The 16,943-nt window shown below is 41.1% G+C and overlaps 2 protein-coding genes across 2 annotated transcripts in view; both read right to left on the bottom strand.

Annotated features, from left to right (window-relative positions):
* chd5 (chromodomain helicase DNA binding protein 5) overlaps positions 1-7,130 on the bottom strand; it is a gene marked incomplete at both ends in the record, with an annotated part of 62,927 nt that extends 55,797 nt beyond the window's left edge. The window contains 2 exons of the mRNA XM_080727507.1: positions 6,767-6,866; positions 7,083-7,130. Of these exons, the coding sequence (XP_080583633.1) occupies positions 6,767-6,866; positions 7,083-7,130 (148 nt within the window). The remainder of the gene's footprint in view (positions 1-6,766; positions 6,867-7,082) is intronic.
* A 1,307-nt stretch (positions 7,131-8,437) lies between these two features.
* rpl22 (ribosomal protein L22) lies at positions 8,438-16,018 on the bottom strand. Its single transcript, XM_080728414.1, has 4 exons — positions 15,975-16,018; positions 15,278-15,388; positions 14,801-14,925; positions 8,438-8,629 (listed from the first exon to the last, which is right to left on the bottom strand). Exons 1-4 carry the CDS (start codon positions 15,984-15,986, stop codon positions 8,485-8,487), a joined length of 393 nt encoding a protein of 130 aa, XP_080584540.1. The 5' UTR covers positions 15,987-16,018; the 3' UTR covers positions 8,438-8,484.
* Between the last annotated feature and the right edge of the window lie 925 nt (positions 16,019-16,943).

The raw sequence follows: 16,943 nt of genomic DNA, 5'->3' as shown, positions 1-16,943 counted from the left end.
CTGGTGGCCATAAAATATGCAGCACATGTATCATGTAGTCAATCAGCCAACACTGACCCTGAAGTCCACTACTCCCTAATGTGCGTGGGGGTTCCTGCAGGCACACAAGCCTCACACACCACTTATCCTGTATTTAGACAGCACACACGTGAGCACGCACACACGCGCACGCACACACGCACGCACGCACGCACGCACACACACAAACACACACACACACACACAAATCATTGGCTTCAAGGGATTAATCAATGGCAATATAACAGTCTATTAGTTTCTTCTGAAAACCAAATACAAGGGCTCACTCCTTCAAAAGTGCTGATTAGTTGGTGTCTCCCATTTCGATATAGCCAGCTACTACTGGTTTGTAACTCCCATCTCCAATTCAATATGTATGTATACTATATATATGTGTATATACCGTATATGTGTGTGTGTGTGTGTGTGTGTGTGTGTGTGTGTGTGTGTGTGTGTGTGTGTGTGTGTGTGTGTGTGTGTGTGTGCGTATATATATATATGCCTGTTTCTTCTCACTTCAATGTTTCTGATATAGTTCCTATATTTCCTTTATTTATTCTCTTTCTTTTCCTTTAGTTCTCTTACTGTGTATTTCTCTCAATGTCTCCTATATATTCATATCTCTGTCTTTCTACATGATGCTCTGAGTTATGGGAAGGGCTAGACTGCCATGCCTCACAGCAGGGCTCTTTAATGTCTAGGATGTATGTTACTGTAGCTGCCTGCCAGGCAAGTCATGATGGCAACTCAGCTAGCATAACATCTCTGTCAGATGTACAGATTATGAAATGGGCTCAGATGCATAAGCAGATGGCACTGGTTTCAAGCTAAGAAAAATAAAGCCGAGTTCTTGCAGTACTTTTTGACTAGGAAATCAGCCCAGTCCATGTGGAATAATTAGAGATGGACCGATTGCAAAATTCTTGGCCGATACCGATCCACCGGTTTTATGAAGGTCTGACCTGCCAAAACCGATTTTTCCGATACCGATTTCTTTAGCTAAGAACTAGAAAATAGGGTTGCTCCAATACCCTTTTGTTTCAGGCCAAGTATGCCTACAAGACATACTTCAATTTGAGTACCAATAAGCTAGAAGAACACTAATGCCAAATCAATCACAATAGTACAATATCCAAAATCACAGACAATATCCAGTCTAATATGACCGTCTGGACTAGGCAGGAGGAAAGCAGGTGACGCATGCTTTTTCCCCCCCTTCTTTTTGGAGACGACATTGACACAGGATTATGGAATATATCCTTACATTGCAAAGGTAATCAGCACCATCTGTATTCTGTAGGCTGCCTCTAAGTAGACTGGCTGCTACTTGCTAATGTTTACTTAGTCACAGGACCGAGCATCATGCTGTGCAGTGCCATAGATACAATTGGCCGATTTTGGCATATTTATGTCAGTGACCTGCCGGTCACCGATTTGGCCGGTTTGGTATGATACCTGCCGATTTCTGATATTGGCCGATACCGATGTCCATCCCTAGGAATAATGGTGTTTCATCAAAATGTGGGCGTTTCATGCAAACCTTTTATGATTTGGCATATTTGGGCAAATCTGCCACAGATTAGATTTGCCCAAAGAAAGGTATTGTGCACTTTGCAACGTGTCTATATCTGTTTTTTTGCCTATCTGTTTTATTATTTCAGATATGCCAGTTCTTACCAGAGTGTGGATAAGATATACATTGGGATCAAACCCCTTTAAACTTATTTGAACTATATTTGAAAATAGCCGATCTACAAGCTATGAGCTTTCAGATCTGCAATATTCTAAAAGAAATTGAAAAATCTGGAATAATCTGGGTTGTCTATTGGGATCCCTGGCACAAAACATTTTGAGAAGGGTGCCCGCAGCTAAATACAGATCAATTTTTTGGGGGGTCATTAGCATGAAAATGTTCGAGAACCACTGGTGTAAACACACGCGAAGGGCCTGTTGATTACCCACATGGCGTGCCTGGCAAAAGTGTCCTCCATTCTGAGGTCCTCCTTGTATCCCAGGCACAAGGACATTTCCCATTGGCTCACTGGTGGCCAGATATGTTTCATGTAATTCTAAGATATCTGTGTGGTTCTGCTCTGTACAGCACATATTTGCAGCAGTGTGCTTCTAGCCTGGCTTAGCCAGACTATATACTAATGCAGCTAACCTATCTATCCATCCCCTCCTTGTTTTAGCTTTGTTCACACTTCAGTGTGAGTGTGGGAGCAGCAAATATCAACATAACATCAAATTTGACCTATTTGTACAGTAAAATTTATTTAAAAAAAGAGTGGGTCCATTTTTACACTCTCAGGAGTTACATTAAGGTAAAGGATGTTCCTACGTGTGTAAAGAATATAGCCATAGCTACAGCATAAAAGAACTGTGTGGCTGTGTAGTAAAAGACCGCATTGCCTCAATGTGGGGAAAATATAGCGTCATAGTATTGTTTCTGGCAGCCTCACAACTAAATGGCCTGTGAGATTGCCTCAGGGGAACCCACCCGTCTGGTTGCCGAATCAACCAGGCGATGCCAGGTGTTGAGTGTGTGTGAGTGTGTGAGTGAGTGAAGGGGGGGTCATTCTGTCCTATGGCTCAGGGGCACTGGCACCAGGTGCTGTTTGGAAGAGGACTGAAGCTACTGCTGGCCCACATGCCCTCAGTGAAGTGCAAGACAGACGCTAGTAACGCTGCCGTGACCTTCCTGCAAGGGCTCGGCCACTGGCACGATCCATTAAGAGGGGAGATTCATGATCGGCTCCCTGGTGAGAAAAACCAGGGGTTTACAGGAAAACACATTAGCCCTTTTCTATGACAGCCCCCGTGTGGAAATGCCCACTTAGTGTTGCCCAGACTGCCCGCCACAGAGGAAAGAAGAGACGAGAGCCAAAAAGGCTCTCTTCCTCATTGGTTAAGTGCTTGTAGTAGCTCTGTCTTGAACAGCCTTTCGGACAAAGATGACACCCTTGCACTATTATTAGAAATCTTGGTCGTTAAAATGATGAAGGGACATAGTATAAAATAGTGCTATTAAAATGTACTCTGTTATGGACGTATTTGACCGTGTAAAAGGATGATAAGAAAGTAATGCAAGTAATTGATGGTGAATGAAACAATTAGCAAACAGCTCAAACCGCAGCATCCGCAAATGGACCCAAGAACGCATCCTTTCTGTATCAGCTACATGCACGCGCAGTGTCAACTTTCACAGTGAGGGAGCCAGAAATAGACCCTTTTCCAATTGGGGATAGCATTTGTAGGCACACAAAAGCCCATGATAATCTTTCAATTTCAGGGAAGTACAAAACAATTGCAAAAGAAAACACAAATGCTGGGGCAGTCCAGAAAAAATACAAAAGGATTTGTGATATTAGTCTCAGTCTGTGATATAACAACCAATGCCAGTTCACATATTTATATTATACTGGAGCAACTCAAAGGCACAGTAGTAGTGCTCAAGTGCTGTAGTTGATGAAACATTGTTGCGTTAGTCACCCTATACAACAACGAATAACGGAAAAAGTCGAATAGCAAAAAAATCGTGCTTGCAACACGTTTGGCTATTTTTGAAAAATAGATGTTTTATTTTGAAAGCTTTTGAAAACGAGAAAGATGCAATTCTGGGAAATTGCAGTTATAGTCTGGATAGCCAAAATGTCATGTGACCAATCCTCAAGCTTGCACCACTCCTCCAATGAACTCAATGGACTTTGGGGGTTTACTCAATAACGCCACTCCTCCATTGAACTCAATCCACTTTTGGGGTTTACTCTATAAAGTTGGAAGGGAACAAAGAGTGTTTCCCTATAGGCAACCACACACATAAACTGAAATTTTTGTGTAATTTGCCTAAGATATGCCAGGGTTAATGTTCTACAGCAAAATTTCCTCTTGAACATCTAAACGTCTCCATCCGAGAAGGGCAACCAAGCAAGGCAAAGTGATGGGATTTCTTGACTCCATTACTTATTGTGTGAAGTCCTCTGCTGTGCAACATCTATGCAAAATCAAAAGCAGCCGAATTTACATGGTAGACACAAAGCAAATGTGACTGTCTGACTGATGGTGACATGACAATGTCTTCATTCAAATTTAATCACACAAATACTGTATCTTACTCACCTGCCATAATCAGTTCCCCCCTATCTTTCTTATGAGTGTTTACTCAATTAACAGGGACACACATCAGTGGTTGCATTTTACCCCAGGCAAGAGCTGGCAGGCATATCACACACACGCACACGCATACACAGTCACACACACACTTTCTTTGCTCTTGCACACATTTATTTTTCTCTGTCTTATTAAAGGCATAGTGTGCACAAAAACATTTGTTACTGTACTGGTTCATGTGCAAGAGATACATTCAAAATCACAGATCAATCACAGCGTCTTTACATGTTTCTAGCAGAGGCTAATTTCCAAATTCCAACACCAGCACTTTGATGGTTCTAATCGATCTATAATGCAATATCTTTGCTTCTGAAATGTAATGTTTTAGTACAAAAGTAGGAAAGAACATTGCACTGTCAACTTTCCCTGCACACTGGAGTTGCCATAACCTTCACCCACCCCACTAATCTCTCTCTCTCTCTCTCTCTCTCTCTCTCTCTCTCACACACACACACACACACACACACACACACACACACACACACACACACACACACACACACACACACACACACACACACACACACTTATGAGATTAATTAGCGAGAACAAAGCAAATCAGGACCACAGGCATATCATCTAACATTAAAAGCAAGCACCTAGAGTTTAAAAAGCAATTAATGTATTGATCCCATTGACTTGAACTGCCACTGCCACATGTGCCTAATGGTGACTGGCAGGGGGAGGGCATCCTTAAGTGAAGTCACTTCATCACAAGCGGCCACTGACACCCCATGAAAAGGCAAATGCATCCTTACAGATTTAAGACTAGGACTGCCAGAGATGGATGGAGTGATGGATAGCTATAGCTCAGAAGACCATAATAACCAGCATTAAGTAAATGTCCCATGCCACTTGCAGTTTGCCAGAGTGTGATATAGGCAATCATTTGCTCCCAGCTACCTTTCAGAAAATTGAAGTCACAAAGCGACAACCCAGAAGAAGCCAGGTTATTCTAAACTAAAGGATCTATAGGTCTATCTCATCAAGGACAAGGACAGAAAATGCATTTGCTTACAAATGGGGAAATTGCAATATCGCCCAGACACCCACAGCTCACACATTAACTTCAAGGACCTCTGTATATGTATTTTATTAAATGGATAGGCTGGTGGTGCAGACATACACCAAACTAAAATAATGACATCCAACTAGAACTTTCACAACATACAGGGACCACCAAATGATGTTGGCCACCTGCGATATGGCTGATAGTGTGTAGACATGACTTTGTGACTAGACAGACACTTTGACAGGTCTTTAAGTTCCACTTGTGCAAACCACCAAGCTACTTCCCTTAATCCTAATTGTATATTCTAGCATGCATGTCCAATTCAAAAGCTGTGACCTGTATGCAGTGGTGTAAAGTAATTGTACATTTATTCAAGTAGCTTACTTAAGTCAATTTTGAGGTACTTTTTACTTTACTGGAGTATTTCCAATTTTTATAACTTTTATATTCTAGGCCTACTCCACTACATATACTTGGAGAAAAATATTGTACTTTTCTCCACTATAATTATTTGAAACCTTTAGTTACTAGTAGTTACCATGCAGATATACATTATTATAAAACATACATTAATCACTTCAGCCCTATTTTATACATAGGCGTTGTGAGCTTGTAGATCTGCTATTTTCAAACATTTTAGTAGACTACTTTTACTTTTGGTATAAGTAGACCTATACCTATTTTCTAATGCCAATAGTTTTGTACTTTTACTCAAGTAGGTCTAACATTTTGAACACAGGCCTTTTACTTGTAATAGAGTATTTTTATATTGTGGTATTGCTACTTTTCCCACCACTGCCTGTGTGGCTGGAGCTAAAACATTGAAGTGAGTGAAGAATACAGCGGCATTGACTGGACACTTGACAAGCAATGTTTACTGTATACACGTGGCTTTCACAAGCACACCTCTGCGGCCAATGGTGGGGAAAAACCTCCAAGTCAGAGCATCCTGTCATCCTCATTATAATGACCTAATTAGACCAATATGTGAAAAGAACAGCATTATATAATGAGAACATGATTTCACTTGAAAGAAAAGCTAAATAAAGGACACTTGTGCAGCATGTCCATGTTTAAACATGTTGTTCCAACAGCGTTATGTTAACTAATATTACAGCATAGCCTGGGCAATGGAGAAATATCACTCACAACAGACCAAGCTACTGGAAGTCAGATATTTTGTTTTTTTGGACAAAGTTAGGTCTTTAGCAGACTACCCTGCGAATGTTTAATTAAGAGTATAGCTAAAACAATTGCAATTTGTGCTAGGATGCTGTCGATCCTTGACCAGGCATTTCCCCCCCTCCGACTCCGAGACCCAATGGTTCCACAATAATACGCCCCAAATGCACGTTGTGAACTCCGCGGACGGGCTAGTCTAGATAAAGACCTGTACCCCCTGACTGTACGACACTGGATCGTGTAAAAATAATAAGCATGACTGTGCTTCTTGCACCCCACCCCTCCTCCTCTTCAGAACGCAGGACAAGCCCTTTTCCCCGCATTCAAAGGCGTAGCGGCGCTAAATATGTGAAGGACACCCCGCCTCCTCCCCCTTCCCCTCACCTGGCATATCGTCTTCAAAATCCATGTCGTCTTGTCCCTCGTCTTCATTACTCAGCGACCCCGGCATCTTTATCTCATACCCCCCCAAAAAGCCTTCAGGCTGACAATACTGAAAGTTAACCCTCCAGATGCCGCAGCCTGCTCCTTTCTCCAACCAAAGGGGAAATCTTTTCGTCGTTCAAATAAAAAATGTGTGTTTGATCTTTTTGAAACTATTTCCCTCGCAAAGGCAAGATAAAATAAATGTATTTCCCTCCACAGTTCTGTAATCCAAGTCTTCCAGTCTGAAAATAAGAAAGGCAAAAATGGAACACACATGCCCAGATAGTGACGTCTGGTCTGTTGCCATGACGATCCATCCCATAATTTCATCCAGCACAACTAGTTAGTCGTGCTCCCCTAGTTACCACTTCAACTAGTCTCATGTACAGACGCCGCGCACCGGCGACGCCGGGGCCACTTGGCGCACAGACCGACTGCTCTCCCCTGTCGTGCATCTGCCCATTTTATTTTGCAGTGGTGGAAAAAGTACTAAAATACATAAGTAAAAGTATCTGCAGTGTAGAAGCAAAAGTCCATAATTCAAAATGTTCTTTAGTAAAAGTAGCCTACAAAAGCATTGGTATCAAAATGTAGCCTACTTTAAGTACAAAAAGTAAAAGAAGTCATTGTGCACAATGTCCCATTTCAAGTTCAAAAGTACAACATTTTGAAAATAGCAGATCTACAAGCTCACAATGCGTCTCATCACAAGCTTGTAGATCAGCTATTTTCAAATGGACGAAATGTACTGTACATATAGGGTCGTTATTCGTTAATGTATGTTTTCTAATAATAAGAATTAATCTACAAAGTAACTAGTAACTAAAGTTTACAAATTATTAATTGTAGCGGTGGATTTGCCTTTTAGATGTAATGGAGTACAAGTAAAAGTACTGACAATTGGAATTGGAAATACTCCAGTAAAGTAGAAGTACCTAAAAACTGCACGTACTTGAGTACAGTACTTATAAGTAAATGTACTTAGTTACTTTACACCACTGCGTGCAAGTCAGCAGAATTGGAGGTTTACACAAGGAAATCAGATACTTGAGTTGACAATCCCATTCCCATGGCGGTGGGATATCAAGTGCAAAGCTTTCCGATGCACCTTAAAAACATTGTGGGAAATTATTTCAAGTAGAGGCGCATTTTCAGTGATTAAGGGGTTATGCAAAAAACTAGTGTTTTCTGACGTGCACCATGACTTGTCAAGTGGATGGGGTTGGGTGGGGGGCAACTAGAAACGAACCTGTTGACACCCGGCCACAGCCACACAGCTCCTTTCCCTAACTTCATTTCTCGGTAGTGGAAAATAAAGGTCTGCCGATTAGCTACTGAGAGCAGAGTGTACTGCCTGTACTAGTGTGGCACAGCAGAGCGCCGTTGTCAAGGTTACCAGGCTCATGGTACCCCAGAGACGTCACGTGCCACATACAACAGTTTCACTTGTATATCAAAATCCGAACTAAGCTAAAGGTATAATTACTGTATTACTATACACATAATCACTTCACAAAATGGTTTATTATAAACGAAAATCATCCTGTTGAAATGTAGTTGCTGTTCTGTCTATGACAGCAATGATGAAAAGGGTGGAACACCAGAAAAGAAGACATAGAAAAGAACACATTTCTTTTTGTCTTTACATTTTTTTATTAAAAGTATAGTAGTCTAGTCTAATCTTCTTCATCCTCCTCTTCCTCATCCTGGTTGATCTGGAAGTAGCGCAGCTCATAGCTCTCCTTAGTGTTGGCGACCACCCGCAGCCAATCCCTCAGGTTATTCTTCTTCAGGTACTTCTTGGTGAGATATTTCAAGTATCTGGTGGAAGACAGGGATAAAGTAGTTTATGGAAAAGGTTTTAACCTAGGCAAGGTTGTAAATCATTCCTAAATGAAAAAGAAAATTATACCAAATTGTAAATGTATTGCTCGCATAAAATATCTTCGATTTGGAGATGACTCAACAACAAAATGTATATTTTTTTGAAGAATACGATTTCTCCTAATAATGGAATTTAAGGTACAGTATTTTTCAAAATGAAATTCTGTGGGAATAAAATAAATCAACTGAGTGAAGTGAAGACCTAACAGTAATGCACTAATTGCTCAGCCATATTTATGGCACAGCTCTGCAAGGGGTGATTCATCTAGAAGAGGGTCTTTGTGAGATTGTCTGTTTGTCCGGGGCTAAACTTGCTACTAACTACTGAACCAATCACTATTTCCATACATTTTCTCAGAATGTGTTATATGATATCTTAATCTTAATACTTAATTTTTGAAATGGAAGTCAACAGGGTTTGGATCGGGGTTTGCCCAAATTTTGAGTCATAGGTCATAGATATGCATAGCCATAGGCGGCATCAGCAGCGTCAGCACGGCTACGGGGACGCACAAGCACCCAGCCGTAATTCCCAGCCCCAGTGGCTACAGTCTCGAAAATGTACATTATCATACGGATATGGGGGGGCACTCGATATGGGTTCAGCGCACATGGACAAAACTCTGCGTCTATGTAGATATGTCATAAATGACGAGTCATAGACTGGCCACACGTAGCCTGAGATCCACTCGTCTTGTTGTTAGACCCTTTGCTTAAGACTAAAAACTCATTGTACAGCAATGTCATCTTTTTATTGCCAAGTTCTTTTTACTTATTAAATAAGGCAAAGATTAACAGCTCATTTTAGGATTATAAAAACAGACAACTTGTACAAAATGTACTTTCTGTATACAGCACGAATCTGGGCCCAAATTTGATTTACAAATCAATCACAAATGTTCATTTAACCTACTGTATGTGCAGGGACAAATGGACTGCCTGAAAGTAAACGTAGAAAGAACTTGTTCCACATATGACAAGACAAACAAAAGTGCAGACTAATTTGAAGGGTCAAGCAGGTTAAAACTATATTTATGAATACTATTTGACCATGGTGGGACTTATATTTCATATATGTCATAATTTCCATCTCTGCTGAGTGAATAGATGGTTTTGTTGTGCTAATCTGATATGGTGTGCAATGTGCATGCCAATTGTATCAGATAATCAGCAAGCGTTTTTATTTTATTTTATTAACTCACCATTCAGTAACTATAAGCTAAGGTCAGAAAGCTTTTTCAGGACTTGGAAAGTGAGAAGTCAATACAGCTGAACTGAGCCCATTCTGCCCCCTTGGCCCTTCAACAATCTTGCTGTTCTTGTTAGTAGTTGTAAAGTATGCAAACAAATCTAGCCAGGCCAGCACGGTTCACATCATCTTGAGTCAAGAGTGCAACCTAGCAATTAAAACTGTTGAACCATATTTTGACATTGGATAATTGTGTATAAAATGTCAGTCCTGTGTTGGCATCAGGCCCGGTGTCACATGGGGGCGAAGGGGCGATGCCACCTCAACCGGACCATCTCTCCCCATCAGTCAAGACTGCCAGTTAAAAAAAAAAAAGAAAAAAAAAACCTTCTGGTACATTTTAATTAATAGCGTATTGGAGTCAATAATTCAACAACACTCATCTCAATAGATACAATTATTAAGGCCTTAATGTCAAATGTTCAAATAATGTACACTTTACATTACTTCAGACCTTTTTACAAATTATATAATTGTTTTATAATCTATCTATAAATGCGACAAATCTCTGTCTGTCTGCGTGTCTGTTTGTAATCCGCGTATCTCGAGAACCGTTCGTCCCACCGGCTTCAGATTCGGCACGCGCGTTCCCCGCTGCCGCGCGGAGTGCAGTGCCGGGCCTCGACCCGACCCGACTCGCGATTTTCCGAAACCGGCGCAAAACGTTCGGAATCTCCTTATGCGGAGCTGATTGTTGACATCAGGCTGTTCCGGAGGAAATCGGCGCAAGCGCTGACTCATTGTGACATCACTTCATAAAAGGCTCTGAGATCACGTACACCACATGAGTCAACAAAAAATGCCATGGTTACGTATTCTGATGTTCCTATATGGGCATAAAAGGACACAGGCAAACATATGGGCAAAACGGCTCTTATGACAACAGGTATAATGGGGTTTGCATTAAAGAGTGGGGCATTCATTCCCTATTTCAAATTAGGCATGCGCGTTCCCCGCCATGGGCATAAAATGGATGCAAACAGACAGATACGGATATCTCCATATATGAGCATAAATGGACACAGGCAAACAGATGGTCAAAGATCTCCATATATGGGCATAAAATGGCCGCCTGTGTCTGCAACACAGTCGGAGGCACAGACCGATACAGAGATCTCCATAATGGGCATAAAGGGACACAGACAAACAGATACAGAGATCTCCATATATGGGCATGAAATGGATGCAGACAGACAGTATAAATGGACAGTATAAATGGACACAGGCAAACAGATGGTCAATACAGGTCCTACAGAGATCTCCATATATGGGCATAAAATGGACGCAGACAGACAGATAACTCCATGTATGGGCATAAATGGACACAGGCAAACAGATGGTCAAAACGGGTCCTACAGAGATCTCCATATATGGACATAAAATGGACGTAGACAGATAGATATCCCCATATATGGGCATAAATGGACACACGCAAACAGATGGTCAAAACAGATCCTATGACAACAGGTATAATGGGGTTTGCATTAAAGGGCGGGGCATTCATCCCCTATATACATTGTTCCAGAGTTGGCCAGGGCGCCGACTAGACGCTCGGGCGGCCGAGCTTCTAGTAATAATAATAATAATAATTAACATTGAGGTGCCCACTCTTCCTTGATCCGATCCAATATCATTGTTATATACTAGTCACAAACTCTTATTAATACGTTTCATCGGTTAGCTGATCTACAAGCACACAATTGGTAAAATTCATTGTGAGCTTATACAGTGTACTTTTGTGACTTTTTTCACAACAAAGTAAGGCATTCATTTGCAAATTTTTAAATATAGAGAGATGCAAGGTTTCTGACAGCAACGATAAAGTGTACATTTCTTCATGGTTTAAGCTCTAGGACTACTCTGTATTCATGCCGGGTCCACTTAACCCCTTAAACCTTATATATTTAGTTGACCGGGGTCCCCCAGGGCTCTACATTAATAAGGGACACTGAAAAGCTTCTATCATTTTGCCTAAATGTCTGCCTCTACCTAGTGCTGCTTACATTTCTGACTGTTTAAGTATTCAATTAATCTATCACTAGCAGACGTGGTGAGGTCTGGGCTAGAGCCCGACCGATATATCGGTCAATTCGATATATCGGTCGTTTTGGAGCAATCGGAAGGGTATCGAACATCGGTGAATTATTCCACCGATATCCGATATATTAATTGTCTGTAACGTGTCTGCGGATAGAGCATGAAACCCTGAGTTATATAGGCCTATGTGTGGGCAATACCAGAATTATCCAGCAGAGTGCAGTATAATAGTCCAAGATGCAAGCCAACACTACTGGAGCTGCTGCCTCTCGTGTGTCGTTCACTCACCACATGCACGTCTAACTCTGATTTTTCATGTTGCGGTGAAGGAAGGTGTGTAGGCCTATGTGAAAATCCACAGAGAGGAGCGAGCAGTCAATTAAATGATCTTAAACTCAGTGAATGCCACCCTTTATTCAAAATCTACAAAACTGGTGCCAGCCATTTTGCTTAATTTTGCCTTTTTATGGGGGCCAAAATCATATTTTGTACTTAAATTACATATATAAATCTATGCTTCTATCGAAAGCCACACTACCCCTCTTACAAAGGAAAACATGTATATTTATATATATATATATATCCTATCATTAGATTTGGGCTTCAATAGAACATGTGTAAGATGTCTTGATCATCATCATATGTGTGTGCTGTGATGGGCCCTGTGTGCAATCTGGAGTGAAATACCATTTGAAAACCACCAGAGGGTGGTCTCCTACTATCTGATCAACTAACAGAAGAAGGAAGAAGACGTCCATCTTTTTTTTGGTTTGGGCCTGTTGTTTACATTTTGGCCAGGCCTTTTAGCTAGCATGCTACACACTTCGGAACCCTGGCGATCGCGATCAAGGATAGGTAGAGAAGAACGCTGGAATCCTGAGAATTTTCTGCGTTTTTTGAGTACTTATAGTTCGTCAGGGATGCACGGGAAAGTGTATAAACGAACGTTTTAGATAACATTTAAACGGCCGGAACCAATCTTCGGCTATACCGATTTTCCGCCGGACTGTGTTACACTGGTGCTACAGTCAAATCGGCCGTATCGCTCAGGTCACGGAGGCATATGGCCAACTTCTAGAGCGATTTTTTTGAAATGACAATTATGAAAAAATGATAAAACTTTTGATTAATTAAAAAGACGTAAAAGACGTTTATGGCACCGAGGTCCAAAGACGTATAAGACGTTTATGGCGTTCAGTGAGTTAAATGAATAAAAAATGAATTTTTACAAAACATCGGTATCGGTATCGGTATCTGTATCGGTGCTCTAGCACTCTCCAACATCGGATATCGGTATCGGTCGGAAAAAATGGTATCGGTCGGGCTCTAGTCTGGGCCAATGACAGATGCTTGATTATATCGATTCTCTTACCCCAGAGAATTTTACTTATTCTTAGGCGTCTGAATATAATGAATTATCTAATAATAATAATACAACATTACCTAATGCAACTTTAAATGGTAACTACACCCTTCCTATTCACTACTCGCATCTCTCACACATCCATTTCACTGGCAAGCATCCTGCATACTGTATACCACACTACTTAAATAATGCTCACAGACCTTTTCCTGGATGTGTTGTCAACATTTGTCTGCTCCAGAGCATGTGTGTACATAGTACATACATATACAGTAGAAAACTGTTGATTAAAGTCCTGGACGTAAATGACAGTCACTGCCATTCATTTTCCATCCTTATTTGCAATAGCAACAAAGGTAATTAAAAAAATAATTGGAGATATGCTGTTTTACTGTAATAAAGAATGAGATATTGATTCAAGGAAACTTACCTATCCCTATTATCCCTGTCTCAAATCTAACAAATCACAGGCTATCTATCATCTCAAAACTATATCACATGTCATTTTTTGTATGACATGTAAAAACATAGGGAGGTTATGTTTGTTATACCACACATAAAAATTCCATAGGATCTGAGGCTTGCGGCAAGTCAGCAAATCTGACTACTCATAATCTAGGCTAAAAACATATGTTCTCCACTGCTTTCAATCAAAACATTGCAGCCTACACCACGGTTCTTTTCATGCAGAATGGTGTCATTTGAATATGTGTATTGTTAGTTCTGTTGGACTACTATGGTGTAGCCAGAAAGGACACTCAAAATAATAAACAGTCTTACATATAGAGGTTTGTATCTATACCGAACGTTACGAGTATCAGGGCCATAGTACGCTTGACCAATGGTACAGTCCCCTACTCCCCTTTGGTGCATGGGTTAAAGTCCCATGTGTTGTCAGTGTATAACATGGCGTTTCACAATATGACTGCTGACAAATTTGATATAGTGTAAGAAAAGGTAAAATCACAATTACAATTGTAATTACAGGTGAGCAAAACTTGCACCCCGGGACTTAGTTTGGTGTGGGTGTGTTTTTTTAAAGTATGAAATAATTAAACCTATGCACCAAGGTATAACCGTCTTCTCCCCCCTGACCTAGGGGGCAGAAGACTACAGCCTCCATGTGACCTCCCCTGCAAGTAACAAGAAATGGTGCAAGAGCAGCTTGTGAAACGAATGTCGCCATTCAATCACCAAGCTGGACGACCAAGCCTCAAGAGGCAGGAGGACGCACGACAGGTCCACATCGGGTGAGTAGCTAACCTGCCGACGCGGGTGAGTAGCTAACCTGCCGACGTGGGTGAATGTTAACCTCTATGCCTAAACCTAACACAAACCTCAGTAACCGTGACGCGGGTGAGTAGCTAACCTTCCGACTCCCTTAGTCAAAATGATGGGACGTAGGAACTGTGAGATTTCTCAGTGTAAAACCCCATAATAAATTCAGTTCATGCAATACCTCTTGGAGAAGGGAACCTCAGAGTTCACAGCAATTTTGCTCTTGCTCCTCTCGATGGACACCACACCACCGCCCAGGTTTCCTGCTTTGCCATTCACCTTAATGCGCTCCTGGAGAAACTGCTCCTGAGGTTGAAAAGAGATGTGTACAGCACAGAATTTTAACAAGATACTGAAATCAAAACACTGAAATTTCCCCAATATTCACTTGTGAGCAACAGAGAAAAGGTGCCAAATTATGAAGGTGACAGCTGTAGTCAGCTGATTGTGTTGCAATCAAAAAAATCACAATGGCTCATTAAATAGCTAGTCCTCTGCCTGATTTAAGCCATTCAATCCTGTGAGAATCAAGACTGAACTGTGGTCAATAGACAGCAATGTGCTGGTGTCCAGGGATCTTGCTTTGCAGCTGCTATGCATTATGTCGGGAGAGATCAGATGGAAATACGATAACAGATAACTAAACTAATCTACTTACAAAGTTGGCAGCGTCCATGATGCCATCCTCAACAGGGTGGGTGCAGTCCAATGTGAACTTTAGGAGCTGCTTTTTCTTCTTCCCACCCGGCTTCTTCAGCACTGGCTTTTTCTAGTTAGTAAACAAAGTAAAAAATAAAAAATAAAATAAAAAGTTAGTCACACATTAACATCAATCTATTACATAGATAAAATATTATAAATTATAAAGTCAAAGAAACTAGATCTTGCTGCTTCTTTCCTGCTCAAGAGATAACTTACTGACAGCTGATATTAGCTTTACTGAGCCAATGGATGGAGGTTTTAAAGCGAGATCAACACCAAAACATAGAGCATAAGTCATGACAGACGTGAGATCCAAGGCTACAACAAAACACAGACTGGCATTTAGCAGCATGAGCCTTTATAGTGGTGAATTTAGTAAATGACACTCTATTTGTACGACAGGTAAGTGTAAGTGTAGTCCTAACATGCTGGCTATGCTGACGTTACTGGACGTTAGCCTCTCCTCCACTGGCTAATATTAGCATTAGCCCAACGTGGTTTGAAGCAACAAGGTAAATAAAGACCAGTAAAGGGCCTTTTACTACTGCTCTAGACGTATTCCTGTACGGGCACTAAATACACACGTGTGTGTTAAGAAGACAAGCCAGAATGAACAGAGAACACACTGTGGACGGACACATTTGAGTACTCACAATCGGAGCCATGACTGACAAGTTTGGCAGAAAAGAAGGAGGAAAGGCTGCGCAGGAAGTATAATACCCCGCTGAGCAATCGATGCACTCATCGATGTATCTCATCTGGAATCGATTCTAAGTCATGATCAAGATGCAACTTTTATTCCCCAGATGTAAGTTAAAGGCAAGCTATGTTTTGCTTTTATTAACAGTTTTCTAGTGCGTCAATAGGTTATGCGATATGATTTATGTATTTTTAATGTATACATTTGTTTTACATTATTACCATGGAGTGTGAGTGTGGATCAAATTCATCAACAGACTTCACTTCACAAGATTTAAATGTGGAATCCATTTTCAATTAACATCTGCTGCTACTGTATTAGGGCAACACAGCATAATATGGAACTGACAGACACTGACTCATCACAAATTAATATTTGCCAACATAACAACTCTAGAGATACAGTTCACAGAGGTATTGTTGCTTCTGAATGTGTAGCCTACAAAATACCTTTGTTTCCATGTGGGGGGAAATGACATGACAAAATATAGCACCACTCCACTGGGATAATTATATGTGTATGTCTATTCTACTGTATTCTGAACTATAGACTACCCTAATGACAGGAATATGAATTCCCTTTTGCACTTTGGTAAGACCCCTACCCTCTCCCCTTTGTCCCCTTGCTGTCAGCTGCTTGCTGTTCGTTCCCCATCGGCCACTATTGAAGAGTTTCTGCATAGCTGTCATTCCTGCTGGGGGTAGCTGACAGCACCAGTGAACGGTGAGACAGTGGCTCCAGTAGACAGACTACTAACCAATACGTTTACAGTAGGACTCACAGAAGGTGGCTGTAATGTTGGCATTAAACAAACGCATGGGGTGCTGCTGTTACTTTCATGCAATCTATGACTATGGAATGTGTTTTTGTTTCTACTGCAGCTCTTGAGCACTGCTGACATGGCCGAGAAGGTAAGAAAAAG

The sequence above is a fragment of the Nannobrachium achirus genome, assembly GCF_963921795.1.
Source record: "Nannobrachium achirus genome assembly, chromosome: 6".
NCBI classification, from domain to species: Eukaryota; Metazoa; Chordata; class Actinopteri; order Myctophiformes; family Myctophidae; genus Nannobrachium; species Nannobrachium achirus.
The sequence above is the reverse complement of the archived record's forward strand: the minus strand, read 5'-3'. Positions and strand labels throughout refer to the sequence as shown.

Coding starts and splice junctions, on each gene's coding strand:
- rpl22 (XM_080728414.1), bottom strand. Junction 14,926..15,277: donor TCATGGACGCTGCCAACTTT/GTAAGTAGATTA, acceptor TTTCAACCTCAG/GAGCAGTTTCTCCAGGAGCG. Junction 8,630..14,800: donor GAGGTTCCCTTCTCCAAGAG/GTATTGCATGAA, acceptor GTCTTCCACCAG/ATACTTGAAATATCTCACCA.